The sequence below is a fragment of the Hemicordylus capensis genome, chromosome 2 (genome assembly GCF_027244095.1).
Source record: "Hemicordylus capensis ecotype Gifberg chromosome 2, rHemCap1.1.pri, whole genome shotgun sequence".
Classification (NCBI taxonomy): Eukaryota; Metazoa; Chordata; class Lepidosauria; order Squamata; family Cordylidae; genus Hemicordylus; species Hemicordylus capensis.
The window spans coordinates 14,511,513-14,538,119 of NC_069658.1; the positions used below are offsets into that span (position 1 = coordinate 14,511,513).

General features: G+C 43.6%; 2 protein-coding genes and 4 non-coding genes across 6 annotated transcripts; all 6 read right to left on the reverse strand.

The window, feature by feature from the left end:
- Positions 1–8,705: 8,705 nt before the first annotated feature.
- Positions 8,706–16,869, reverse strand: C2H18orf32 (chromosome 2 C18orf32 homolog). The gene is made up of 3 exons (XM_053295816.1): positions 16,746–16,869; positions 12,411–12,635; positions 8,706–9,213 (listed from the first exon to the last, which is right to left on the reverse strand). Exons 2-3 carry the CDS (start codon positions 12,615–12,617, stop codon positions 9,139–9,141), a joined length of 282 nt encoding a protein of 93 aa, XP_053151791.1. The 5' UTR covers positions 12,618–12,635; positions 16,746–16,869; the 3' UTR covers positions 8,706–9,138.
- A 3,104-nt stretch (positions 16,870–19,973) lies between these two features.
- Positions 19,974–26,575, reverse strand: RPL17 (ribosomal protein L17). The gene is made up of 7 exons (XM_053295815.1): positions 26,512–26,575; positions 24,636–24,688; positions 24,507–24,547; positions 22,958–23,092; positions 21,878–21,976; positions 20,748–20,939; positions 19,974–20,059 (listed from the first exon to the last, which is right to left on the reverse strand). The coding sequence occupies exons 2-7, from the start codon at positions 24,673–24,675 to the stop codon at positions 20,012–20,014; spliced, it is 555 nt and encodes a 184-aa protein (XP_053151790.1). The 5' UTR covers positions 24,676–24,688; positions 26,512–26,575; the 3' UTR covers positions 19,974–20,011.
- Positions 21,097–21,162, reverse strand: LOC128348401 (small nucleolar RNA SNORD58). The gene has a single exon (XR_008318125.1). It is a non-coding gene; the product is annotated as a small nucleolar RNA SNORD58 (small nucleolar RNA).
- On the reverse strand, positions 22,044–22,110 carry LOC128348400 (small nucleolar RNA SNORD58). The gene has a single exon (XR_008318124.1). It is a non-coding gene; the product is annotated as a small nucleolar RNA SNORD58 (small nucleolar RNA).
- LOC128348403 (small nucleolar RNA SNORD58) lies at positions 23,251–23,317 on the reverse strand. Its single transcript, XR_008318127.1, has one exon. It is a non-coding gene; the product is annotated as a small nucleolar RNA SNORD58 (small nucleolar RNA).
- Positions 24,774–24,840, reverse strand: LOC128348402 (small nucleolar RNA SNORD58). Its single transcript, XR_008318126.1, has one exon. It is a non-coding gene; the product is annotated as a small nucleolar RNA SNORD58 (small nucleolar RNA).
- Positions 26,576–26,607: the final 32 nt, after the last annotated feature.

The window sequence follows — 26,607 nt, forward strand, 5'->3', positions numbered from 1 at the left end:
TCCACTTGCAGGGATTTTGCTTGATACTGGAAGGCATTCCAAGATGTTACCACCCAACACTGCTATCTGGAATGGCAGAGTCCCACACCACTTTTTTAAAATCTTATTTATAAAGTCTATGGTCCCAATACCATAACATTTAGAAATTGCTGGACAGACTGACTGACTACGGTTTTGCTTACGGCAGCACATAAGTGTGTTTGTGTTTGAAATGCTACCATGTTCTTTATTGTTTGGCATTTTTGTTTTTATTTTATAGACAAAAACATACACTCAAATATGCTTTGGAAGTTTCAAGCATTTTGAAGGAGGATGGATTCCACAATATCAAGTATCAGAGCAGTAATGGTGTGGTTCTCTCTAGAACCAACACAAGTTAACCAAGCTATTTTTTAGCCTACTTTCCAGTAGGCTTGTGAGATCACCCAGCATTCTGTTTGTGTGTCCCCACCCCATCAACTTTGCAATGCTTGGACCAGTATGAACCAAATCGGATACAGTTGTAGAGACACATAGGGACACCCCAACGGCATAGTTTGTGATGTCATCCACCTTGATCCAAGATGGCAGACAAGTAAACTTTTGAAGTGCAAGTGGGGTAACTGGTGATCCACCTAACTGCTTTGAACCAAATGTGCTAAACTGCAAGGACACATAGGGATGCCCAAAGGGTGTGGTGTGTGTTGATGTCACCCACTCCAAGATGGCAGCCACATGAACATCTGAGGCTCAAGCAGGCTAATTTGTGTCTAACCAATTTAAACCAAATTAGGTACAGTTGCAGTGACTGACACATAGGGACACCTCAACGGCCTAGTTTGTGATGTCACCCACCCTGATCCAAGATGGTGGCTGCATAAACCTTGAGGCACAAGTGCACTAACTTGAGGACTGTCTAACCCATTTGAATCAAATTTGGAACAGCTGTAGTGAATGACAGAGAGACCTCAATGGTGCAGTTTGTAATGACAACATCCACCCTGATACAAGATGGCAGACACATGAACATTTGAGGCACAGGATAACTAACTTGTGGACCTCAATTTGTTCCACATTTAATCCAGATGTAGGGACAGTGAAAGGAAAGTAGGCTGATTAGTTCTTACTAGAACTTGATACTGACGTATTCCCCCCAACACTCACATCTTTTGGTCCAGTGAGTCTACAAGGCAGCTTACAATCTAATTTTTTTTAAAAAAGTTAAAATAATAACATACAATATAGCAAATGTTCAGTTTAAAAAACCCTTAAGAAACCAGAGCCATCCATTCCAAATCTTGGATCTGCAGGTGTGGCCATTGTGGCTGGGGTGATGGGACTGTTAGTCCTGCAACTGGGGATCTAAGGCTGGGAGCTCTGCCCATGCCCTAAATAAACCCACAGAAGGTCTCAAAGGCTCTCTGAAAAAGCTGTCTTAGCCAGTTGCCTTAAAACCACGATTTAGCGATCAGAATGAACCTTTCCTCCTGAGTTCCACACCCTTAGTGCCACTGCTGAAAAAGTCCTAGCTTGGTTTACTAGTTGCTGAGCTTTAGAAAGCAGAAGAAGCCTGGTGCTCAAAAATCTACTACAGGAACCAAGGTGACGATGCCTAAAGGGAAGGGTAGTGTAAAATATCAACAGAATACTACATCACAAGATCTTGCCAGCACTATTATTTCATTCCCAAAGTCTGATTTTTAAACTATGTGATACAGTAGCCTTGCTGAAGGAAGCTGGGCTAGTTCTGGTTAGTGTCTGGAAGGGAAATTGTCTTCAGAATATATTTATATATTTAACATATTTTTATACCACCCAAAACTTAAGTCTCTGGGCGGTTTACAACATGATAAAAACAAAAGTAAAACATTAGTGAAAAACAAAAACAAGTAATTTAAAAACAATTTTAAAAAACAAAAACACAATATTCTAAAAATAATTAAAACAATCATTTATTTATTTATTTGATTTATTTATTTATTTATTTCTCCTGGGTGTGCCCAGGAAAAATGCGTCCCGGCAGCCCAGCTGATTGGCTGGGCTGCGGGGGTGCCTGATTGGCTGGCACACCCAGGAGAATTAACGCCTGGCCCAGCCGCGGATGTTAAGGTGGCACTCGGCCCGGCGGCGGCGGCGGGGGGGACTTGGCCCTGTGGGAGACGGGGGGGTGGAGAGAGAGAGGTAGCCGGCCCCAAAGAGCGCACAGATGCTCTGTGCAGGGTCAGCTTGTATCACTTAAAAGCCTGGGTGAACAGATGTGTATTTAAAGACTTTTTAAAAATTGCCAGAGATGGGGAGGCTCTTATTTCGCTAGGGAGCGCATTCCAAAGGCAGTCTCCACCCCATAGCCAGTCCGGAAGCCAGTTAGAAATGGGTCTAGACAATCTGTTTCCTCCAAAACTGTCTGGAGTTGGGAAGTCACCACCCTCTCAATTACCTTGCCCAGCCACGGAAGGTTGGAGTCAGGCCTGTAGTTACTCATCTCTGAGGGATCTAAAGTAGGCTTCAGAAGCGGTCTAATAACTGCCTCCTTAAGACAAGGAGGCATCCTACCTTCCTTCAGAGATGCATTTATAATCTCTACCAGGCCTTCTACAACAGCACCCCTGCCAGAGAGTATAAGCCATGTTGGACAAGGATCAAGAGAACAAGTGGTGGGCCGCACCGTTCCAATCAGCTTGTCCACATCCTCAGGAATCACAAACTAGAACTGATCCAACCTAACCACATAAGAGGAGTCGCTGGATACCTCCACATCAGACACTGAAGAAATTGTGGAGATGGAATCTAAGTCGGCCCGAATACAAGAGATTTTGTCCACAGAGAATTCATTAAACACATCACAGCAGGTGGTAGATGGTTCCAGATTCTGATTCAAGGGAGGAGGGGCACATACTAGCCCTCTCACAAACCTGGACAACTCTGCCAGACATGAACTTGCGGGTGCAATACAGGCAGAAAACAATTGCTTTGCTGTACGTATCACCTGAGCATAGGTCTTCAAATGAGCTCTTTGTTGCAATCTGTCGGATTCAAGCCGAGTCTTTCTCCACCTGCGGTCCAGTCGTCTACCTTGCCACTTCAGCCCCCGTAGTTCTTCCGTATACCAAGGGGCAAGTTTTGAAGCGGGTTGGAGAGGATGCTTAGGAGCGATCATGTCTACCACCCTGGTGAGTTTGCTGTTCCAATTCTCCACCAGGGCATCAACAGGATTGCTGGCAGAGCCAACACTCAATCCCCCAAGGCTTCTTGAAATCCTATAGGATCCAATAACCTTCTCGGGCGGACAATCCTAATAGGTTCCTCGCCCCTGCGAAGGTGGGGTGTGACTGTGAGTCCAACCTTAACCAGATGGTGGTCCATCCATGACAATGGGGAAATCACAGGATTCTCTACCCACGGAACACCACCCTGATCAGAGTGAAAGACCAAATCAAGCGTGTGACCTGCAGTGTGCGTCGGTCCTGAGACCACATAGTGGCCCATAGTCGTCATGGCCGCTATGAACTCCTGAGCTGCCCTGGACAAATTGGTCCCCAAATGAACATTGAAGTCCCCCAGCACCACAAGCCTGGGAGACTCCAACACCAAACCTAAGACCAAGTCAGTCAGCTCAGTTAGGGACTCTGTTGAGCAGTGGGGCGATTGGTACACCAACAGAAGTCCCAGTCTATCTCTGGTCCTCAAACTTAAGTACACACATTCGATATGGTCTGACACTTCAACAGGGATCCTGGTAAGGGAGATATTCTTATAGACCACAGCCACTCCAACTCCCCACCCACAGTCCCTCACCTTCTCCTCAACAGAGTACCCTGGAGGGAGAAGCTGGGAACACACTGGGCCACCAGCCGCCCCCAACCAGGTCTCTGTAATACATACCAGATCGGCACCTTCACCCAGAATCTAATCATGGATGGATGCTGATTTGTTCCAGACTGACTTGGCATTACAGAGGAGCAAGATGAGGTTCCAAGGGTGGTCGACACTGCTCCCCAAGGTCAAAGAGCTGGCAGGTTAGCCAGAAGGGGAAACAGCTATTAGATTTCTATGTCCCCTTCCCCTGTAATGGCCCACTGACCTGCCAACGTTACTTCTTCGGTTTACCACCACCACCACAGGGATTGCTGCCCCACAGTCAGTGGCAACGCCCCCTGTCTCCAAATCTCCAGGCAAGCCCAGACACATTCTAAAAGATTCTCACCCAGGACAAATTAAAACAGAAGCCCCATTATTTAAATACCCACCAAATAATGTAGAATAATAGAATATAGAATACAGGTATATTAATGCTGCTTTGAGCACTTGAATGGAAATTAGATATAACATACTCCACAATTTTTAATATTTTCGTGGGCTTACTATATTGGGCACAGAATAGTTTTCTCCATGAGCAGGAATCCTGAGGCCTGTTCTAGACTTAATTTTCCTAATTTCTTTGGATCCATTTATCGGGTGGGGGAGACGGGGACATTTTGTCTGAACACAAACTAAAGCTCAAACCATTGCTTTGGAGAGGCAACGATTGAGTGCCCATGATCTTCCCTGCCTCCGGAAGTGCTCTGTACCTTCCAGAAATATCCCTAATCATCATGTAGCTATCAGGGACATGTTTTCAGAGGGAATAGATTACTTCTGGAGGCAGGAAAGATCAGTGATTGTTCCCCACACATTCGGCTGCTGGGGAAGCCTCCAGCTTTGTTAAAAGCAGCTTCCTGATACATCCTGATTTCATTAGTCAGAATGTTAGCCAGTGCAACTCTTTCCATATCAAGGAACTTTTGTGCATTGCATAGAATTCTGGAGCTAGTTGTAAGATGCATACTCAGTTCAGATGGGGATGGTGTTGTCCAGACCTAAAACAGCCTTGCCATTTTCCATGAATTTTAGCACAGACCCTTAAAATTTTCAGCACTCCCTTGCAAGTGCAGATCAGTACAAGTAGATCAGTAAAGATGAACATGCAGTCTTTCAGAGAAGCTCATTGCCCACTACTGATCTCCTTCAGGAAACCTCTGATGTTAAGAAAACAGTTTTAACACCACTGGAATGGGCATATTCTTCTCTCTTTATAAACAAAAGTGGCAAACTTGGCACAAGCCATCTTTTGAGTCCAACGCTGAACTAGGATTTGAGGCCAAGTTGCCCAAGCTAAAAAAATAGCACTGGAGACATATGGCCTCTTGCAGCAACTATGCTAAAAGCACCAATGTTCTTCGCAGTACTATCATTTCTTAGAACATAAGAACAGCCCTGCTGGATCAGGCCAAAGGCCCATCTAGATCAGCATCCTGTTTCACACAGTGGCCCACCAGATGCGACTGGAAGCCTACAGGCAGGAGTTGAGGGCATGCCCTTTCTCCTTCTATTACTCGCCTGCAATTGGTACTCGGAGGTATTCTGCCTTTGAGGTTGGAGGTGGCCTATAGCATTCCGACTAGTAGTCGTTGATAGACCTCTCCTGCATGAAGTTATCCAAACCAATCCTAAAGCCATCCAGGCTATTGGCTGTCACCACAACTTGTGGCAGAGAATTCCACAAGTCGATTATGTGTTGTGTGAACAAGTACTTCCATTTATTTGTTGGTCCTAAATTTCTGGCAATCAATTTCATGGGATGACCCCTGGTTCTAGTGTTATGGGAGAGGGAGAAGAATTTTTATCCACTTTCTCCACACCATGCATGATTTTATAGACCTCTCTCACGTCTCCCCACAGTTTTTTTTCTAAACTAAATAACACCAGGTGTTGTAGCCTTGCCTCATAAGAAAGGTGCTCTAGGCCCCTAATCATCTTGGTTGCCCTCTTCTGCACCTTTTCCAGTTCTACAATGTCCTTTTTTAGATGTGCTGACCAGAATTGTACGCAGTACTCCAGCTGTGGCTGCACCATAGTTTTGTATAAGGGCATTATAATATTAGCTGTTTTATTTTCAGTCCCCTTCCTAATGCTCCCTAGCATGGAATTGGCCTTTTTCACAGCTGCCGCACATTGAGTCGACACTTTCAACGAGCTGTCCACCACGACCCCAAGATCCCTTCCCTGGTCAGTCACTGACAGCTCAGATCCCATCAGCATATACTTGAAGTTGGGGGTTTTCATCCCAATGTGCATCACTTTACACTTACCAACACTGAACCGCATCTGCCATTTTGTCTCCCACTCACCCAATTTGGAGATCCTTTTGGAGCTCCTCACAATGTTTTGGATTTCACTACCCGAAAGTGTTTGGTATCATCTGCAAATTTGGCCACCTTGCTGCTTACCCCTACTTCTAGATCATTTATGAAGAAATTAAAAAGCCCAGTACAGATCCCTGGGGGACCCCACTTCCCTCCATTGTGAAAACTCTCCATTTATTCCTACCCTCTGTTTCCTGTCTTTCAACCAGTTAGCAATCCACACATGTACTTGTCCCTTTATCCCATGACTGCTAGGTTTCCTCAGGAGTCTGATGAGGAACTTCGTCAAAAGCTTTTTGCAAGTCCAGGTATACTATGTCAACTGGATCACCTTGATCCACATCCTTGTTGACACTCTCAAAGAACTCCAAAAAGTTGGTGAGACAAGATTTACCTTTGCAGAAGCCATGCTGGTTCTCTCCCAGCAGGGCCTGTTCTTTTTGTGTTTTACAATTTTATCCTTGAGGATGCTTTCCATCAATTTGCCTGGAATGGACGTTAAGCTAACCAGCCTGTAGTTTCCTGGATCGCTCCTGGATCCCTTTTTGAAAATCGGTGTTACATTTGCTACTCTCCAGTCCTCCGGTACAGAGCCTGATTGCAGGGATAATTTATATATTTTAGCAAGGAGATCAGCAATTTCACATTCCCCTGCTCTGCAACCTTTTTGATTTTAAGCACCAGCAGTCTGGTTCCATCTTGGTTCAAGTGCAGCCCATAACTTTTGTACAGGCCTTGCTTGCCCCCAAACATATCCCAGTACCTAACAAATCTAAATCCCTTCTCCCGGCACTGTCTCATCCACGCACTGAAACCCTCAGCTCTGTCCATCTCACTGTACCTGAGTGTGGAACAGGTAGCATTTTTGAGAATGCTACCTTGGGGGTCCTGGATTTCAATATGCTACCTATCAACCTAAATTTGGCTTCCATGACCTCCCGACTACATTTCCCCACATCGTTGGTGCCTACGTGCACCACAACAGCTGTCTCCTCCCCAGCACTGACTAACAGCCTATCTAGACGCTGCATGATGTACACAACCTTTGCACCAGGCAGGCAAGTCACCGTGCAGTCAATATGCTGGTCACAAACCCATCTCTCTATACCTCTAATGATTGAATCGCCCACTACAAGGAGGCCCCCATCCCCTGGAGGAGTATCCCCTGTGCGAGAGGATATGGGCTCATCATCCACGGAAGGGGGTCCCTTCTAAAGGAGCATTTCCCTCTTCCTCAGACTGATGTCCTCCTTCCTCGAGACCTTCATTCTCCCTGAGAGCAGCAGAGCTATCAGCCTGGAGTGGGATGCCACTACCACATCCCTGAAGGTCCCGTCCACATGCCTCTTTGTCTCTCTGAGTTTCTCCAGATCCACCACCTTGGTCTCAAGCAAACAAACCTGTTCCCTGAGAGCCAGGAGCTCCTTGCACCGAGCACACACCCCTGACTTCTGCCCATGGAGCAAATAGTCAGACATGTGACACTCTGTGCAATACACTGGGAAGTGCCCCTTCCGACCCTTTATCGTCATAACTGGTTTTGTGGGCTGTTTAGAGATAGTATATTAGAAGGATAGGTCTCAGTTGTATTGGTCAGCTATTTAACTGTCCCAAATAGCCTTTCTCAAGAATATGAGGGAGAGATCAGCACTTATATGAGGAAGGGATTTGTACTTACCTTCTCTTCTCCAGTGGGCTCCTTGTGGTCACAGGGACTTGTTCCAGGCATCCCCAAACACACTTCCCGCTAAACTCCAATGCTCTGTTCGCTATGCTCTGGGGCCTCTTATGTAGAGAGTAGGCTTCAAACTGAGACAAAGGATGTGGCTCAAAGTAATGTGGGGCCTCCCACAGCCCTAGATGCCTCCATCTTTGCTAGCCCTGGCAAACAACATACACCCTGACTAGGACTTAACCCTTAAAGAGAAACTAGCCCCCGCAAATCTCCCCTCCTCCTGTTAGTTTGAAGGGGGGAAAGGCTGATGTTCTGTTTAGAAAAGCTTGTTCACCTCCTCAAGCAACTTCTGCTCTTTCCAGAGCAGGCTTTGAACTGGCACATGTCTTCTATGGCACATGCAGACAGCAGTTCTGATACAGTCCTATTGTTTAATTGATTGAAGTCATTATGCCTCTAGTCTTACTTTTCATTCATAAGATTCCAGTCTAAGAACAGTAGGGGGGAAACTAGATCTACTCCTGCATGAAACAATTGTTTTATTAAGCACACCAGCTTGCTATTGTACAAGCAAGGTCTTTAGGTTTTATCTGCAGGTATTTTGAATTTTATGAGTGTTGTCTACTGCAGCTTGTACATAATTATTTATACCTTTTGTTGATCTCTCTTTCTCTGCCTTGAGAAGGATAAAGTGCCCAATCTCAACTGATGGCTCAACAATACAAAAAAACAAGGATGCTTCTTCCTCTTGTAGTTTCAGGACTACCTCTTCGACTAACAGCAGCAACTCACTCGAAAGTTGCTTAATGGCATTTGCAAATTTAGAAGCATTGAAACATCTGAGCACAAAGTTGTTACAGAGATGGATATAAGAACAGCAAGTTATTAGAATTTATTAATAGCTTTGGGTATTTACAGCACTAATCATATCAGCTACAGTAGAGAAGAAATCTAGCTTTTTAAAAGGTGTGTAAAATAATTGTGAGTTTCAGGAAAGTTTGTGAAACTAGTTGCAAGTTTGAACATAGTGTTTTTTTGTTAAACTCTTGAACCTAAAATCTCTACCACCAGCTGCACTGCATTGGAGAGAGTTCCAGCTCTGAGTGTCGGAAGGAATGAGAGAATATATTAACATTTTTTCTCAACTATATAGATAGAATCATCTTTAGTCTTTCTACATCTGTGTATTTCTATATATATTCCAAGGTTCTATTCACGTAAAAGTGCAATGACATTTGAAACTGGGAACAGTATTATCAGTTCATTTCCTATAGCTGCCATCATCCCACAGCACAGGCATCCTTAATCAGTCTTTTTGTCAGAAATCTCTGTAGATCCACTTCCAGCAAATCCATTTGCGATGCCATTGCTTTCAGTCTGAAACAGAGAAGGGGGAAAGTGCCATTAGTGAGAAAGATGCTTTCACAATCAGGATATCAGAGCTTTGGATAAGAAAGAGTCAGATGGGGGCATGAATCCAGAATGACAGCTCTGTTGTACTAGCGAGTTTTTCCTGGTACTGACAGGACTGAGCATCTCTCAGTCACATAGATGAGCAATCTTCACTATTTTTCAGGTGGAAGCCACTTTGGCAAGAAATCTTCAATGTGAGAGCCATTTCCCATTGTGCTGACCTTCACACAGCACTGTGCTTTTCGCAGTGCTGGGAGGCAAATGAGTTTAATAAAATATTAGTACAACGAGAAGGACACATCTGAGCTTCAGTTTAGGAGAACTAAGGGAATATTGAATATCTCACCGGGGGGGCGGGGCGGGGGGAGAGCAAGGTGTCAGAATGATCCACACAGCAATTTCGACCCAAGCAGTTGTGCATCTAAGCTGACACCAGCCCATTATTACATCCCACTGCAGCCCCCAATTTCTGAATTACAAACAGCACTGGTTGTGGGTCCCATATAGGTTAAGCAATCTACCTGGCAGGAGTTGCATGATAACCCTGAAATGTAATTGTTTTCTGCCACTTCTCATGCTTCAAGTTTAATATACAAGTGACAGACCGACATTTCAATGCACTTTGCAGACTAACAGCCCCCGTGTGCCCTCGTGCAAGCAACGTTAACTGCGCCAGTAACGCAAATAGGAGAAGAAATGAAAGCACACCACCATAGAGTTTTAAAGCTGGAAGAGCTTGTAGTCCAAACATCTGCTCAGAGCAAGAAAACGCCGCAGCAACCCTGACAGATGGCTGCCCAGCCTCTGTATGAAAACCTCTAGCAAGGGAGAGCCCAGCACTGCCACTGCTCCACTGCTGAACAGCTCTTACAAATCAAGAAATTCCTTCAAATGTCTAGCCTGAATTTGTCTGCTCCCCCTTCGGTGTGTCAGCCCTTCTTATATTTGAAGACAGCTATCATATCTCCCTTTAATCTTCTCTTCTCCAGGCTAAACATAACCACCTCCTTCAACTGTTCCTCACAGGACTGGTTTCCAGACCCCTCAGCATCTTGGTTGCACTCCACTGAAGCTGTTCCAGTTTAACACAGCCTTCTTAAATGCTGCACACAGAACTGGACATCATATTCCAAGCATGGTCTGACCAGCACAGAATAGAGTGGAACAATGACTTATTGTGATCTGGACAGCAGGCCTCTGCTAATGCAACCAAAGAACGCATTAGCTTTTTTAGCAGCTGCATCACACTGCTGTCTCATATTTAGCTTGTGCTCCACAAAAACACCTAGAACCCGTTTTTTCACGTGTACTGCTGCCAAGTCAGGTCTCCTCCATTGTACACTTGTGTATTTGACTTTTCTTACCCAAATTCAGAGATTCACATTTGTCTCTTACTGAACTTCATCAAAACCATAATTATTGGTTTTGGCCCAATATCCAAGCCTGTCAAAGTTGTTTCAAATCATGAAAACTGATTGACTGAGTACCATCAAGTCGGTGTCAACTCTTAGCAACCACATTGATTGGTCCTCTCCAGCATGATCTGTCTTTAACTTGGCCTTTCAGGTCTCTCAGTGGTGCATTCATTGCTGTCATAGTCAAGTCCATCCACCTTGCTGCTGGTCATCCTCTTCTCTTTCCTTCAACTTTCCCCAGCATTATGGACTTCTCAAGGGAGCTAGGTTTTTGCATCATGCGTCCAAAGTATGATAGTTTGAGCCTGGTCATTTGTGCCTTGAGTGAAAATTCTCGATTGATTTGTTCTATGATCCATTTGTTTGTTTTCCTGGCTGTCCATGGTATCCTCAAAAGTCTTCTCCAGCACCAAAGGTCAAAAGCGTCAATGCTTTTTCTATCTTGCTGCTTCAAAGTCCAGCTTTCGCATCTACAGAGTGTCATGGGAAAAACCACTGTCCGAATGATTCTAATCTTTGTAGATATAGACACGTCAAGGCATCCAAATATAGTTTCCAAGGCCTTCATTGCAACCCTACCAAGTGCTAGTCTGCGGTATATTTCTTTACTGCTGGATCCTTTACTGCTGATGGTCGATCCTAAAAGGCAGAATCTGTCCACCACTTCAATGTCTTCATTATCAATTCTGAGGCTGGTTGCTGTACCTGTTGTCATCATTTTAGTCTTCTTTACATTTAGTCGTAGTCCCATTTGTTTACTGTGCTCCTTGACTTTCATTATTAGAGCTTGCAGATCATTCGCATTCTCAGCTATCAGAGTGGTGTCATCCGCATAGTGCAGGTTATTGATGTCTCTTCCTCCAACTTTAAAACCACACTCATCTTCCAAAATCGAACCAAAACCAACATAGCAGCATTCAGCACAGACCAATGTAAGGTCCTGCACTGGAGTAAACCAAACCAAACGCAAATACAGGACTTTGAAAGAAGCCAAATAAACTCAAATGGACCCCACGAGGCCTTGCCACAGCCAGAGGAAGGCAGGCAAGACAACATTAATGGCCAATTTGATAATGTAAGAGCAGCCCTGCTGGATAAATCATGGTACATACAATCCAGAAACCTGCACCCAACAGTAACCAGAGAGATATTTCCAGATGCCTGCAAGCTAGGACAGGAACATGACAGCCCTCCCCTGATGTTATTACCCCCATCCCACCCCTTGGTAGTCAAAGGAATACTTGGGAAAGATTCCTCAAAGCACCAATGTGACTATTACACCCTCTCTCCCATTCCAAACCGTGATTATTCCATGTCAGGGAGGGGGGAAACCATATGTATATGTATATGCAGAAATCCCACCATATTCAGCAGAGCTTACTCATAAATAAGTGTGCACAGGATTGCAGCCTTAGAAAAAAAAAGACTTCAGACCGCTGGCAGCAAACCATTACTGAGGCCTTGACAATCACCAAATCATAATATTCTCAAAGTCAGCTTTGAAGTGAAGAGTCTATTTTCTCTCCAGGACTATTCTGGGTCAGAGCTTTTCCCTCCTGGGAATGCACAGATCCAGCTGCAGAAGGGAAAACAGATCAGCAGCTTTAAGATCAGGTGAATGTTTGACTAGAATGAGGGCATTTAGTGTCCTAGAAACATCTTCAATCCACAGAGTACATAATTACTTAGTCCCCTGCGTCAGATAGCAAAACAAGATGTGGAGAAAAAAGAAAAGTGAATACTTACTTCAGAAAGTTCGGACTCGTACTTGTCTGACAATTCATGCTTGCTTTCAGTGTTTCCTGATTGGTCTTGCTTCATTGTTTCCTCAATTCTTTTCCTGGGCCAAATGCGCTTGATGAAAGGTGAGATGATAGGGTAGAGATATGGCTCAAGGAATCTTTTGTAGACCCACAGGAGAACTGGAATTACAATACAGGGAATACACACCATGGTTCTGGCAGAGATGTGCTGGAACATTAAACACAATGAGGTAACTGGTAAAAGTTTTGAAAGATTTTCTTCTTGGTTAGAAATGAAATAATCCACATTTGTTTAGCATTTTCAAGTGTTCAAAATGCCATCTTGCTGCAATCCTTATTCCCATATTACAAGGCAGGGAGGCTGAGAGAGAGATAGTGTGACTTGCCTAAGGCGACCTAATAAGTTCATGACAGAGCTGAAACAGAATCTTTCCAATGTGCAGTTCAATTTCTTAGCTACTACTCTACATTATTATTATTTATTTTTACATTTATATCCCGCTCTTCCTCTAAAGAGCCCAGCGCGGTGTACTACATACTTGAGTTTCTCCTCACAACAACCCTGTGAAGTAGGTTAGGCTGAGAGAGAAGTGACTGGCCCAGAGTCACCCAGCAAGTCTCATGGCTGAATGGGGATTTGAACTTGGGTCTCCCCGGTCCTAGTCCAGCACTCTAACCACTACACCACACTGGCTCTCCATATTCTATATACCACATCAGAATAATAAGGCTGCAATTGTATGTGCTCTTGAGCTGAGTGGGCCATATTTCAAGCAAACATGTATAAGACTGAGCTGCACCGTTAGCAGGATTTGGCATGATGCAGCAATATAAGTACTGCATTCTCTTCCAACAATTCGTTTTTTGTTAGTTAGCAGTAAAGCAGTAGAGAAAGGTCAGGAAAATCAAGGTTGTTTTCCCCTCACAACACACTGAATGGATTTGTAAATGTATGCAAATCCATAAATATAACAATCTCAGAACAGCCCTTCAAATTCAAGTTAATTTCCTTTGCATGATACAACTAGGTGGGAAGAAGGAAGAGATGTGCAAAACATTTTGACTTGAAATGGGCCATTTTGAGCTCGAAACAAAACACCCTTTAAATAGAAGGCCTGTTTTGAGCTTGGAACAAAATAACCCTGTTTCATTACAAAATGTTTTGAGTGCCATTTTGGAGGCCTGTTTTCCCCTTGCCAGTTGGTTTTCTGGCACTGGCTTCTGATCCTATTGGGGTTTGGGAGGAAAGGTTAAACATTTGTTTAAAATTACTTCCTTGCCCATTGCTTTTGTGGGTTGGATGGTAGGTAGTACCCATCATGCCCTACCACCCATGGGTACCACTGGGGTGTTTGAGCACTGTTTCTTATGGCCGAAACACTCAAATCGTTTTGAGTTTTGTTCCATCTAAACAACTGGATCAACCACTGTTTCAACAAAACGTTTTAGCCATCTGTATCTGGTTGGACTACAACTCCCATCATCACCTAAACAAGTGTTTCTAGCACTGCACTGGAGTTCTCTCAAAGATGGAAAGGAGGATAAGAGAAATTGTCTGGAGGTGAAGATGGTGCAGCGGATTAGGGAACCCAAAAAGAAGTTCTTATTGATTCAGGCCATGATACTAGCAATAAGCCAGTAACAGAATTGGATAAGAACAATTTGGGTTGAAGCACAGTCTATTTCATCTCTTTGGTATATCCTTAAGGAAGGCTAAATGTTTTTCTTTTCCAAAAAAATTCCTGTTTTTGTTTTTAACAAATGTTTTAATGTTTTTATCTTGTAAACCGCCCAGAGACGTAAGTTTTGGGCATTAAAATATGTAAAAATTATAAAAAATTAATTAATTACTGCTTAACAGGCACCTTGGTCCCAAAGAAGCATTTCAGACCACATGACCTATGCTAAACTTTTGGTAACAAACTATATTAGATGAGTAAGTGGAGAATGGTTTTGGGGATGCTAAGCAACAACAGCTGGAATATTAGACTGGTCCATTTCCTCAGCAATCTATCCTTAACTCAATTCAAACACAAAATCTAAAATGCCTATAATTTATTGGCCAGCATATAGTACTGTTGATTGCTGATCCCTAACCTATGCATTATGCCAGTGTTCTTCATTGTAAGGCCTGAGGACCAGTGGCAACCCACATCAACCCTAAGAATGGCTTCCTGACTAATTGTTTACTGGGCCTGTATGAAGCTTCAGCGGAAGCAGAATACTCCGCACAGTCCCCCTAGCACCATGTGGAGACGGCCATTCACACCATGCAGGGCTATGCTTTGCCCAGCTCAGGAAAATAGAGCCAAGCCCTTGCACCAACTTGGAAGGCATGCAGTAGCCTTTCCCTGCACTTTCCCTATAGAGCTCTTCTGTGTCTCTTAATGGGCTCTCCAGCACTAAGTACAGTACTGTATAGAGGTTAGCAAGTAGGAAATGGCACTCACACTGAAGGTTTTTTGCTGAAGTGATCCCTGCTTGAAAAATACTTAAGGTCACTGCATTACAATGAATACAGTACCGCTTTTCAACAAGAGTTCCCAAAGCAGTTTATAGATATAAATAAATTGAAATAAAATGGCTCCCTGACCCCAAAGGGCTCACAATCTAAAAAAGAAACCCAAGAGAGACACCAGCAACAGCTGCTGGAGGGATGCTATGCTGGGGATGAATAGGGCCAGTTGCTCTCCCCCTGCTAAATAAAGAGAATAACCACTTTTTAAAAGGTGCTTCTTGGCTCAGTTAGCATTACAGATTAAAGGACAGAGACAGGGGCGGAAGCTCGGTGGTTCAGTTTCTGCTTAGCATGCAGAATGTCACCAGTTCAATTCCTGGCATCAAAAATTCCTAAAGCTACAGAGAACCACTGCCTGTCAGAGTAGACAATACTGAGCTGGGTGGACCAATTGTCTGCTTCAGTATATGGCAGCTTCCTAATGTCTGGGGAGGGTACCATAGCTCAGTAGTAGAGCATCCACTTTGTATGGAGAAAGCCCCAGGTTCAATCCCTGGCATGTCCAGGTAGGGCTGGGAAGGACTTCTGCCCCAAACCTTGGAGACCCACTATTAGTCATTGTAGACCAGGCCTGATCAACCTTGTCCCCTGCCCCCCCACCGCTGTTTTTGAACTGCAACTCCCAGCCACAGCGGCTAATAGCCGGGGATTATGGGAGTTGTAAGCCAACATCTGCAGTAAGCCAACATCTGCAGTAAGCCAACATCTGCAGTAAGCCAACATCTGCAGGAGGGCCGAAGTTGAGCAGGCCTGGCGTAGACAATACTAAGCTAGATAGACCAACAATCTTATTCCCCTGTTCTCCCAACAAGAGATAAGACCAAGCAGTCAAGTTCCACAAAACCTATGCCGTTTGTATATTAGTGTTTACACAGTACAAAGTGAATACTTCCATTTTGCCAGCGTTACACAGCTGCTAATCCAAGCATTCCAACAAAATCCTATTCCTTAAAAATAAGAGAAAGGCCATCTCCCAAAGAAAATAAATCTCTGTGCCAAAAAGCAGAGTAACTGCTGATTGGTTGTTACAGATACAACCTGATCAATTTTTATTGCACTTTGAGCTCTAACCTCCAGTGTTACAGCTCAAACACTGATACTTCATAAGTTTAAATACGTGCCCAGATACTTCATATGTTTAAATAAGTTTTCATCAATGACATATTGATACTTTAAGCCATTAGGGTACTGTTGTGTAGAGTTATGCCATGCCTATGTTATGGAATTGGAAACAACTATTACCACCAACATTTACAGACAACCAATTCAATTACTTACAGCCCAATCCCATACATGTTTACTTACAAGTGCCTCCTACTTTGTTCAATGGCACATTTCTAAATAAGCACACAAAGGATTACAGCCTCAATCAGCAAACTATAAAGAAAAATAAGCTAGACATTTATATTAGTTTCACAACTATACTTTATAAACCAATTCGTAAACCAGTTTCTGATTACTATTTGTAGATCCCATCTTCCAAAACAAAAACAAAAACCTCCTTGCAATCGTCTCAATCGATCAATAATTACAGCCCAATACTCATCTTTTATCAGGAGAGTTATTCCTCAGAAATATTTAGATTACCATTCGCAGATTCCCCCCCCCCACACACACACTTTTTCCCCCTTAAAGGGAACTTGCTCCTTTCACAAAATGCAATAAAATGAGTTTTTAAATTGTCATATTACGACACCAAAATCGTAAAGGTGAGAAGCAACGATGAGAGGCATAAGGAAAGAGCAAGCACAACCTTCCCCTAACCCTAACCAGAGCCGCTCCCAACAACAACGCGCTCACCGGCTCAAAGCTCCAACGTCTGACTGCTGAGCGGCCTCGACGGAAAATAGACTCCACTTCCGGGGACAGGGATAGATTGCCGTCACTCAAAACGCTCCAATGGGAAATCAACCTTTCGCGTGACGCTATGGGAGCCCGGCAGCCAATCATTTGCCGCTTACTTTCTGCTGCTGCAGCAGCCATGACGCTAGAGGCAAAGCGGTGTGTGCAGCCAGAACCCTCGAAATCTTTTCCTCGCTCTGGTTTTAACTTTCTAGTATTTCTGCCGCTGCCAAATCAGGAATGGCAGCATTCTAACCTACGCCATCCCCAGGCAGGCAATGCTTCTTTCCTTTCTTCCAAAGCAACTGTTGTGATGAGAACAGGCACTTAGGATGCTATAGATGGGAGACGAGCTAGTTTGAAGTCTTGCTCTATTTCAATTCCTTTTTAAAATTTGGGCCTTTGGATAGTAAGTGTACCTACAACCACTGAACTGTCCTTTGGGATTGGTTTTGTTGGCTGCTTTTGACAAATGTACTGTTCTTAGTAAAAATTTAAAACCATCATGGTTTTGAGGTCCAAGGCCAATATACATTTTTGAAATGATATTTTGAGAGATATTCCAACTTCCAGTAGATGTATGGTTTCACAACCAATTGAATCATCTATAGCAGCGTTACACTTTGTTCTTTTGAATGTGTAAAGTGTGCCATCAAGTCGATTTTTACTCCTGGAGCCCACGGAGGCCTGTGGTTTTCTTTGGTAGAATACAGGAGGCTAGGGGTTTACCATTGCCTCCTCCCATGCAGTATGAGAGGATGCCTTTCAGCATGTTCCTATATTGCTGCTGCCCAATATAGTACCAGGGGCAACCTTCTGCTTGTTAATCAAGCATTTCCCCGCTGCACCACTTAAGGTGGGTTCTGAATGTGTAAACTGTGTATATTAAAATACTATTTCATTTTAGATACAGAAGCAGTATGCTATTGAACACCTGCTGGGTAGCAACCACAAGTGTTCCCTCTAAGGCGTGCACATGTTCACATATGTTTTTAACATCTGCTCAGTTAAATTTTAGATCCTGCTCAGGTTTAATCAGGAAGGTCACACTCTGAATGCATGTGTACACACACACAGCGCCTTAATACTGCCACCCAAACAAAATTCGTTCCACACAGATGAAAAAAAATTAGAACACTGGCTACCACCTTCAAGTTCTGCTTCTGGACTTCCCAGAAGCATCTAATAGGCCATCTAATCGAATGCTGGCACAGATGGACCTGTGAGCTGATCCAGCAGACCTCTTGTTCACTTATCACGTGACCCAAGCCCTTGGTCATTGTTAGGATAACTGTAACTAGGGATGTGCTGTGTGCGGTCACCTCCTGAAAAATGAGGGACTTACATAGCCCCTTTAAAGCAGAGAATAGGTCCTCCACACTGGTGGTGCATCTCCCAGCTGCCTCGTGGGCTCTGCACACGTGGCAGTCATTTGCATGGCCAGCAGACACACCCCACCAGCATGTGGGCATAGCTGGGGGAACACCGGGGTGGCGGCAGGTAGAGGAGCAGGTACGGACCTGCTCTCCTCAGCTTTAATGCAAGGCCTCAATTTTAAAAGGTAGCTGCAATTCAGTCAGCCGAATCATGTTTCAACACATCCCTAATGGCAATTACTCATTTGCATCTTGTAAATGTGACCAAGGATAATATGGGCTTATTCTGTCATTGCAGAGCTACTAAGACTACATTGATGTCTTCCAGTGTTGTGTAGTAACTACAGAATTAACTTTGGATATACAAGAACCCAGATTCCAGTGCAACTATGAAGCATTCTGGTATGGTCTTGAGCAAGTCGTATCTTTGCTTACCCTACCCCTCACAGGACTGTTGTGATGCTGTAACATTGCCTCTAAGCAACTTAAATGGACAGGATTCAAATGCCTCCGATTAGATTTATTTATTTAACATATTTCTGTATGGCCCAAAACGTGTGTCTCTGAACTGCAAGATGAAACTGGCATTTAACTAATTGAGACTGTATTTACCTGAATCCAAGACTTGTTAGAAATCAAAGGTTATCTTAAATTCAGAATCCTGTTCCTTTTGTGTAAATGCAGATATAACCTGTATTTAACCGTTGTTTCTAATGGGTACATCTTAAATTCAGTCTCATATTTTATTAGGGGAAATAGACTACTACTAACAGTTTAGTAATGTAATAATGAATTACCACTTGTTCAATTACATTTGTATCCCACACATCCTTGAAGAAGCTCAGAACAATATTTTACAATCCCATCCAATGCATGTTTATTTGAAAATCCATGTTTAACACTGAAGTCCCATGATGTAGGGATGTACACGAACCGGTCCGGAGGCCATGTTGAAGGCCTCCGAACCGGTTCGGAACCGGGACGGCACTGGGGGGGGGGGTCGAACTTTAAGGGCGGGGGGGTAGTACTTACCCCTCCCGCCGTTCTTCCCCCTCCGGCGCTGTATTTAGAAGTGAAGTTTTGGGGGCGGCAGCGTTCCTCCCTGCCGCCCCTGCCCCCGTCGTTGCCAGGAAGAAGTGTAAATAGCAGCGCGTGCGCACCTGTCGCTGCCATGCACGCCACGACAGGCGCATGCGTGCTGCTATTTATACTACTTCCTGGCAACGACGGGGGCAGGGGCGGCAGGGAGGAACGCTGCCGCCCCCAAAACTTCATTTCTAAATACAGCGCTGGAGGGGGAAGAGCGGCGGGAGGGGTAAGTACTACCCCCCCGCCCTTAAAGTTCGACCCCCCTCAATGCCAGACTGCGCCTCCGTGGTTCCGTGCACACCACTACCACGATGTCTACTCAGGAGTACATAGGAACATAGGAAGCTGCCATATACTGAATCAGACCACTGGTCTATCTAGCTCAGTATTGTCTTCACAGACTGGCAGCGGCTTCTCCAAGGTTGCAGTCAGGAATCTCTCTCAGCCCTATCTTGGAGAAGCCAGGGAGGGAACTTGAAACCTTCTGCTCTTCCTAGAGCAGCTCCATCCCGAGGGAAATATCTTAGAGTAAATTCCACCAAGTTGAATGGGACAATTCCAGGTAAGCAAGCACAAGATTGCACCGCAAGTCTTATGGACAGGTTTACAGATCTGAGAAAAACTGATTAGAAAAAGTACAACATATCCTTAAAATGCTCTGAAACCTTCAAGATAATTTTAGAAATATCATAAACAATGCCTTAAGAACAGAAGCACAGAGTTAACTTGTGTTTTATCTTTATTTGTGAACTGAATAGTTTACTCCCGAGCCATCAATTTCTGCTTCTTCAGTTTCTTTTGAGATATCTAGAGGGAGAAAGGAAGAATCAATGTCATTTAATCACAAACATCACGTGCATTCATGGAAAATTATGGAAAATAAGTTTTAATATTTCACAGTAATATTCCATAATGTATACTCTAGTTAGTCTGAAGAAATTATTCTTCAAAGACTAAAATCATAGCAATGTATTTTCTACTAGTGACAACTGAGACATTTCAGGAAAAATTACTGCAAAAGCAAAATGCAAAACATAGCTCCACTATTTCCCACTATAAAATTCAATTATGCTTTGTTTTAGGCTATTTCTTACTCATTAAAATTAGAGTACTCTGCTAACATTTAATTCCATTTAAATCTACATTAATAAAAGTCTTCATAAAACTATATATAAACCCGTAACTGTGTATATAGAAGGACAGTTAGTTTCCCTGCATACATTTCCACATATATGCAATCAATACATAATGTAATATATGGATTACAAATATTTCCATTTGCATGTTATTCGCCAAATAAAAAGCAAAACTAAATTATATGCAACTGTGAAATGGTTAGTGTCATCAGCTTAGCATACCTACATTGGACAAATTTTTCCCCAATTATTCAAACCAAGTTCTAGTTATTTTGTGGTTTACACAATGACAATAGATCGTAAAGTATCTTTTGCCAAATCTGAAATTTAGTAAGAATATATGCCAACACAGTCCATACCTTCTTCTTTTGAGCAACTTCTTCTTCTGGCTTAGGAACAATCTGCTCCTTCTCTGTGAGGATCATCTCAATGTGGCAGGGAGAACTCATATAGGGGTTGATGCGACCATGAGCCCTGTAGGTTCGCCTGCGCATTTTGGGAGCTTTGTTGACCTGAATGTGCTCAATTACCAGAGAATCTACATCCAGACCCTGGGGGAAAACATTTAAAATAGTTCTCATTATAACCATTATAACTTTATCTAGAGCCAAATTTAGGCTTGCCAGACTTCATTTGAAAAGTGAAATTCACTTTCAGAATGGAAAGCTTTGAAGTATTTTCATTTGAAAATTCTAGGAACTGATTATAGTGGCTCAGAATCTGAGTTAGTTTCATGGCAATTCCAAAGGTGTCCTAAGATAGTCATCATTGCCACCAAAGCTCACTACAATTTCTACCAACTATTCAATAAGCCAATATGCTTTTCGTATCTCCTGTCTTAATCCCAACTCTCCCACCCAGTGTTCCCTCGAACAGGAATTCCCAGATGTTGTGGACTACAACTCCCATAATCCCCAACCAAAGGCCACTGCACCTGAGGATGCTGGGAGTTGTAGTAAACATCTGGGAATCCCTGTTGGAGGGAACACTGCTCCCACCCAATACGCACCCTGCAACATCCAGCTCACAGAACAAGATATGTGTCTTTGCTTCTTGCTATTTCCAGTGTGGTTTCTACCTACCACTCTACTGAAACTGCTCTCCATTGACCTGATCTGAGCAACAATCTAAGCCAGGCCTGCTCAACTTCGGCCCTCCTGCAAACGTTGGCCTAAAACTCCCATGATTATTGGCTATTGGTCACTGGCTGGGGAGTAATACAGTCAAAAAACAGCTGGGGGCCAAAGTTGAGCAGGCCTGATCTAAGGGTTTCTAACAACTTTCTTCTGATCTGTCCTACCTTTGAAAGACATGATCACAACAATATACTTGAACCTTACCTCTTCTAGGAGCTGGGTTTCCAATAAATAGTAGCAATGTTTCAGAGCTGGCAAGAGAACCTCCAAACAGAACTAAATCAACCAAGTCATTATTTGAACTGAACCCCACTACTTTTGAATTACCTGTGTCAACCTGCATTTCATATTACCTTCAGCTCAGCATTGCTCTCAGCATTCTTGAGCATGTGCAGGAGGAACTCAGCACTTTTTTTAGGCCAGCGCCCCTGCGTCCAGCCCCATTGCTTGGCCTGCAAAACAGTTTAGTATAAATTTTCCTTCAGGTAAAAAATGTTCATGTGATTTCAGTTTTTAAGGGTTGCTCAGAACTAAACTTTGTTTTCATGGTTAATCCAAAGGTGTCCTAAGAAAGTCATCACAGCAACCACAAGTATGCATGGCAGAATGTGAAATGTGGGGGGAGGGAAACCCTCACAAATGCCTTTTATCAAAAAGCTTATAGCAACAGCATTTTCCCAAAGGCACTCAAATGTTATACATCAGTAGGAAACAAGGATCCATAAAGTTCATGTAACCTTCTCAGGCATTTCCTCCAGTATCTGTAACTGCATAACTGTTAGCAGCCCTGTAACGAACACCATGAAATTATGTTGCTGAATTACACTTTTAGTACTTGACTGAGAGAAGACAGAAAGAACAATACAACTAGAAGTTAATTCAAAGTTTTAACTAGCTTTGTCCATGTGCCTGTAGTAGTAGTCGTCATCGTCAGAGGGCTATAGTATACTATACTATAGTACAGTAGCAGTCGAAGGGCTATAGGCCACCCTCCAGCCTCCAAGGCAGGATGCCTCTGAATACGTAGCAGGGGAGCAACAGCAGGAGAGAGGCCATGCCCTCAACTCCTGCCTGTAGGCTTCCAGCGGCATCTGATGGGCCACTGTGTGAAACAGAATGCTGGACTAGATGGGCCTTTGGCCTGATCCAGCAGGGCTGTTCTTATGTTCTTTTATTATGTAGTGAGCATGCCTTCTGCTCTGGGTGAAATAATCCCATATATTCATTGTGGCTTCAATTTTTAACAATGACATTGAAAGAGACTCCCTTGCATGTGTATCAAAAATCATGAGCCTTATCAGTTCATCTCTTACAGATATACTGGAGATGATCATATCAACAGCAGCTGAAATTAACTCTCTGAGCTTTTCTCCTCCAATTGTTAATGGTGCCAGCAATGCTTGTACCTCTTGGAGCATTTTCTAAAGCCATACCTGGGCACATCTGCCAACGCCACCATTATAACGACGGAAAGGAACGCACTGCTTCTTCAGGGTTACATCCTTCAAGTATTTGGTGGCTTTCCGGATGTGCATCCCTTTAATAGCTTGGGCTGTCTCACGTGTGTTCTAAAAGCAAAGGAGAAAACAGGCTAGTTGCATAACTGGCTGTTTTTCAACAAGTTCTTCAGTATATAGACTACACCTACTAGTAAATAGCCTCAAGTAGTAGTTTATAGAATGACAGCTCAATTTTTTATAAGAATCAAAATATATCTAGGGAAGTAACTGCTCAGACACTTGAGATGTTTTCATGATGAATCCAAAGGTGTCCTAAGCTGGTCATCACTGCAGTTACATAATAATACTCTCCCACTGGTACCCAAAATAAGACGCAAATTGTTCAAGTGTTATCTTTAATGGGTTGTCTGATCAAGGCAAGATTTACATAGAAGAGCTATTTGTCTAAAACTTTATCAGAGTTCAAATACTACTTATCACTCTTCCTGATCCCATGTGCTATGGCATTAAATTGCACAGCAAGTTCCTTGGGAGGCACAGGACTGTAGCAAAGGGTAGAAATGTTGTATCATGCTGCCTTCATTACAATCAACAGTTGACAGGATTTCGGAGTTTTGAAATTATATTCCCTATCTAGTCCCGTTGCCCCTACTTTTTTTCCTCACTCCTCAATTTCAGTGGTAGAGCACCAGCTTTGGTACAGGTCTGATGACTCCAGCTGGACTGGGAAAACATCTCTGCCTGAAACCCCGGAGATCTGCTGCCAGTGTAATCAACACTGAAACAATTGACCAACAGTCTAACTTGGGTCTAGGTGAGTGCCTGGAAAGGAGAACCCTGGGGGGAAAGCCCTGCCTGGGAACCCCACATCCACTGCTTTTTGTTCCATCAGAAAATGATATTCGATCATAGAAGATAAGACTAAATTTAGGGGAAGACATAGGCAGTTCTTGGCTGATGATGAATAAAATATGTACAATATGATGAAAATTACATGCCTCTGGTGTTTACAAAATTCAGTGTTTAGTAATGACAAGCTAACTCACCTTGTAGTTAAGACAGATCAATCTATCACACTGTTAAGTGCCTTTTTACTCCCAACAAATGCAATGTTTTGTTCTGCATCTTTTTGTTTGAGGCGTGTGTGTGTCTCAGTGTTCCTTCTAAGACAGGTATGCTCAATTTAGGGCCCCCAGCTGTTTTTGGACTACAACTCCCATAAACCCCAGCCACAGTGGCCAATAGACAGGGATTATGGTAGTTGTAGGCCAACATCTGCAGGAGGGCCAAAGTTGAGCAGCCCTGGACTGTGTGCATGTATGCACACTCAAGTTTTTTGATGACCACTCAGTTAATTTTAGACCCCACTCAGGTTGCATCAGGAAGGCCCCACTCTGAATGCATGTGTGCACACACACTGCCTTGATACTGCCGCCCAGAACGAAACTCATTCCACACACACATTAAAAGAATAAAGAGGGAATACTGGTACTGGTGCGTGTGTAAGTTAGATTCCACATACCTTGAAGTGGACACGAAGGTTGGAACCCCTGGATTTGCATGCTGTGGGAGACAAACAAAAGCCCTTTGAAATCTCAAAATCTTTTGGTCATGCTTTAAGTCTTTCAAGTACACATCTGAAAATACTTACATTTTGTGGGGTTCTCTGGATCGAGCGAGTAGCGAACCATTTTCAAGAATTACCTAAGGAAAGTTTGAAAAGAAGCATGTTTCAGAGTCACAACAATAAATAATTTGCACTCTTTAGTTGACCAAGACAGTTAAGACAGCTGCTCAGAAGTCATAGTATTTTCATGGTTTAATCCAAAGGTGTCCTAAGAAAGTCATCAATGCAGCTTCACTTTTTAATCAAAGGTTTTTATACTTTCCTTTTCCATAACGATTCACATATACAGAGGTTAACAAATAGAAAATTCAATTCCACAGTCCTTTACTTCATTATTTTGGAACAGCAATATAGTAATGGAAGCAGCAAGACTGATTGCTAGGGATGTGCATCCCTGCGAACCGGTCCGGATGGGCACTGGGGTGGTTGTAGCTTTAAGGGCCGGGGGGTGTGTGTAGTACTTCCCCCACCACCACCACTCTTCCCCCTCCAGCGCTGTCATTTTTGTAAAAGTTTCTGGGGCGGCAGCGTTCCTCCCTGCCGCCCCTAGCCCCATCGTTAGTTCTCCAGTGCTCCATTAGGCAATACACAGGCGCATGTTCTGGCGCACGTGCGCATTCGCAGCCGCCGTGCGCTCCGTACACGTCACACGTCGCGTGTGGAGGGCACACTCCGACTGACTGCCACTAGGAAAGGTATGCTAGTGACATGGTTGTCCCTTAGAGCCATTATGCTTCTAATTTTAAGCACAGTCAATGCAAAAGCTCACTAATCAAGCCATGGCACAGCACTGTATAGTTCACAGTTTTTCCACATTATGGCAGCAAAAGGAATTCTAGCATAACCCCGCCCCCACCGCATCCTATCATCACTGAAAACATTATGAAACGAAGATCATACTTTATTTTAGCATTGCAAGGAATTTGCATTAACCCCCACAAAAAAACAAGTAACAAACATGTTTGTAAAAATCCAATAATTACTACTAAACAAACCAAAAGGAATACTCAGCCTTCACTTACATCCCTGGAATTTATTAAGTACACTTAGAAGGCCATTTCCAATGTCCAATTACCCATTCTGCACAGGACTGGAAAAAATATTTCAAATGCTGACAGTTTTCATTCTAGACCTGTTAAAGTTACTTTAGATTTACCAAGCATTTACATGTTTACACCCAAATAAATCTCAGTGAGTTAAGTGGGCCTTAATCTCCCATAAGCATTTAGCGCTGGAGCCTTAAAAAGCTATCAGTTAAGTCCCCAGAACCAGGATCACTCATGTTTTAATTTTTGATTGTTCAGCAACAATATTCCCAATTAAGTCTCCAGGATTTGTAAAACTGATGGGATAAGGACCTAATGCATACCAATTACAACTTATTTCACCATGATCCCAAACCCTTTTACCTTTGTAGGCAGTGTTTAGCCTGATAGGTTACATCTATATTCTGCTTTCAGACTAGCTAGCCTAGGTGGATCCTTTCACCTTTCCTAATATTACAATACCAAGATATATCAAACTTTTATGGGAACCAGCCTGCAGGAAACATAAAAAATACCTCCCCTTTCCCCCACGACCGGCACTGGGATGCCCGTTCTGCTCTCTGCTTCCACTTCCCCCGATTGCTCGCATGCTATCCCCAAAGCTGAGAATGCGACATACGGGTTTTTTTAGCATCCCCTGCTTACGACAGCGGCCATTTTTCACGGCTCTACCGAGGGCTTTTCCATCTCCCGTATTTTACCTCTCCTCGCTTCAAAGCACAGAAATATCGCAGCGGGCGAACCGCGATCATTTCCCCCTCCCCGCGTGGCATGGTCTCTAGGGGCCCCACGGAGGGATGGAGGCTGACGGTGGCGGATTTCGAAAAGGGCCAAATCCAACCCACTGCACTTACCTCGGCCACAACTGCCGGGAAAAGGAAGAGCAAAGGATTCTGGGAGGATATGTAACTTTTGAGTCTCGCGAGACGTCAACATAGCTGTACAGAAAC

Bases quoted from the DNA above. Each gene is read 5' to 3' on its own strand.
- C2H18orf32 (XM_053295816.1), bottom strand. From the start codon at position 12,617: ATGGTGTGTATTCCCTGTATTGTAATTCCAGTTCTCCTGTGGGTCTAC. The intron at 9,214-12,410 runs GTAAGTATTCAC...TCTCTGTTTCAG, and splicing joins ACGAGTCCGAACTTTCTGAA to ACTGAAAGCAATGGCATCGC.
- RPL17 (XM_053295815.1), bottom strand. From the start codon at position 24,675: ATGGTTCGCTACTCGCTCGATCCAGAGAACCCCACAAAAT. The intron at 21,977-22,957 runs GTATGGCTTTAG...ACTGTTTTGCAG, and splicing joins GCGTTGGCAGATGTGCCCAG to GCCAAGCAATGGGGCTGGAC. The intron at 20,060-20,747 runs GTATGGACTGTG...TTCTCCCTCTAG, and splicing joins AAGTTGCTCAAAAGAAGAAG to ATATCTCAAAAGAAACTGAA.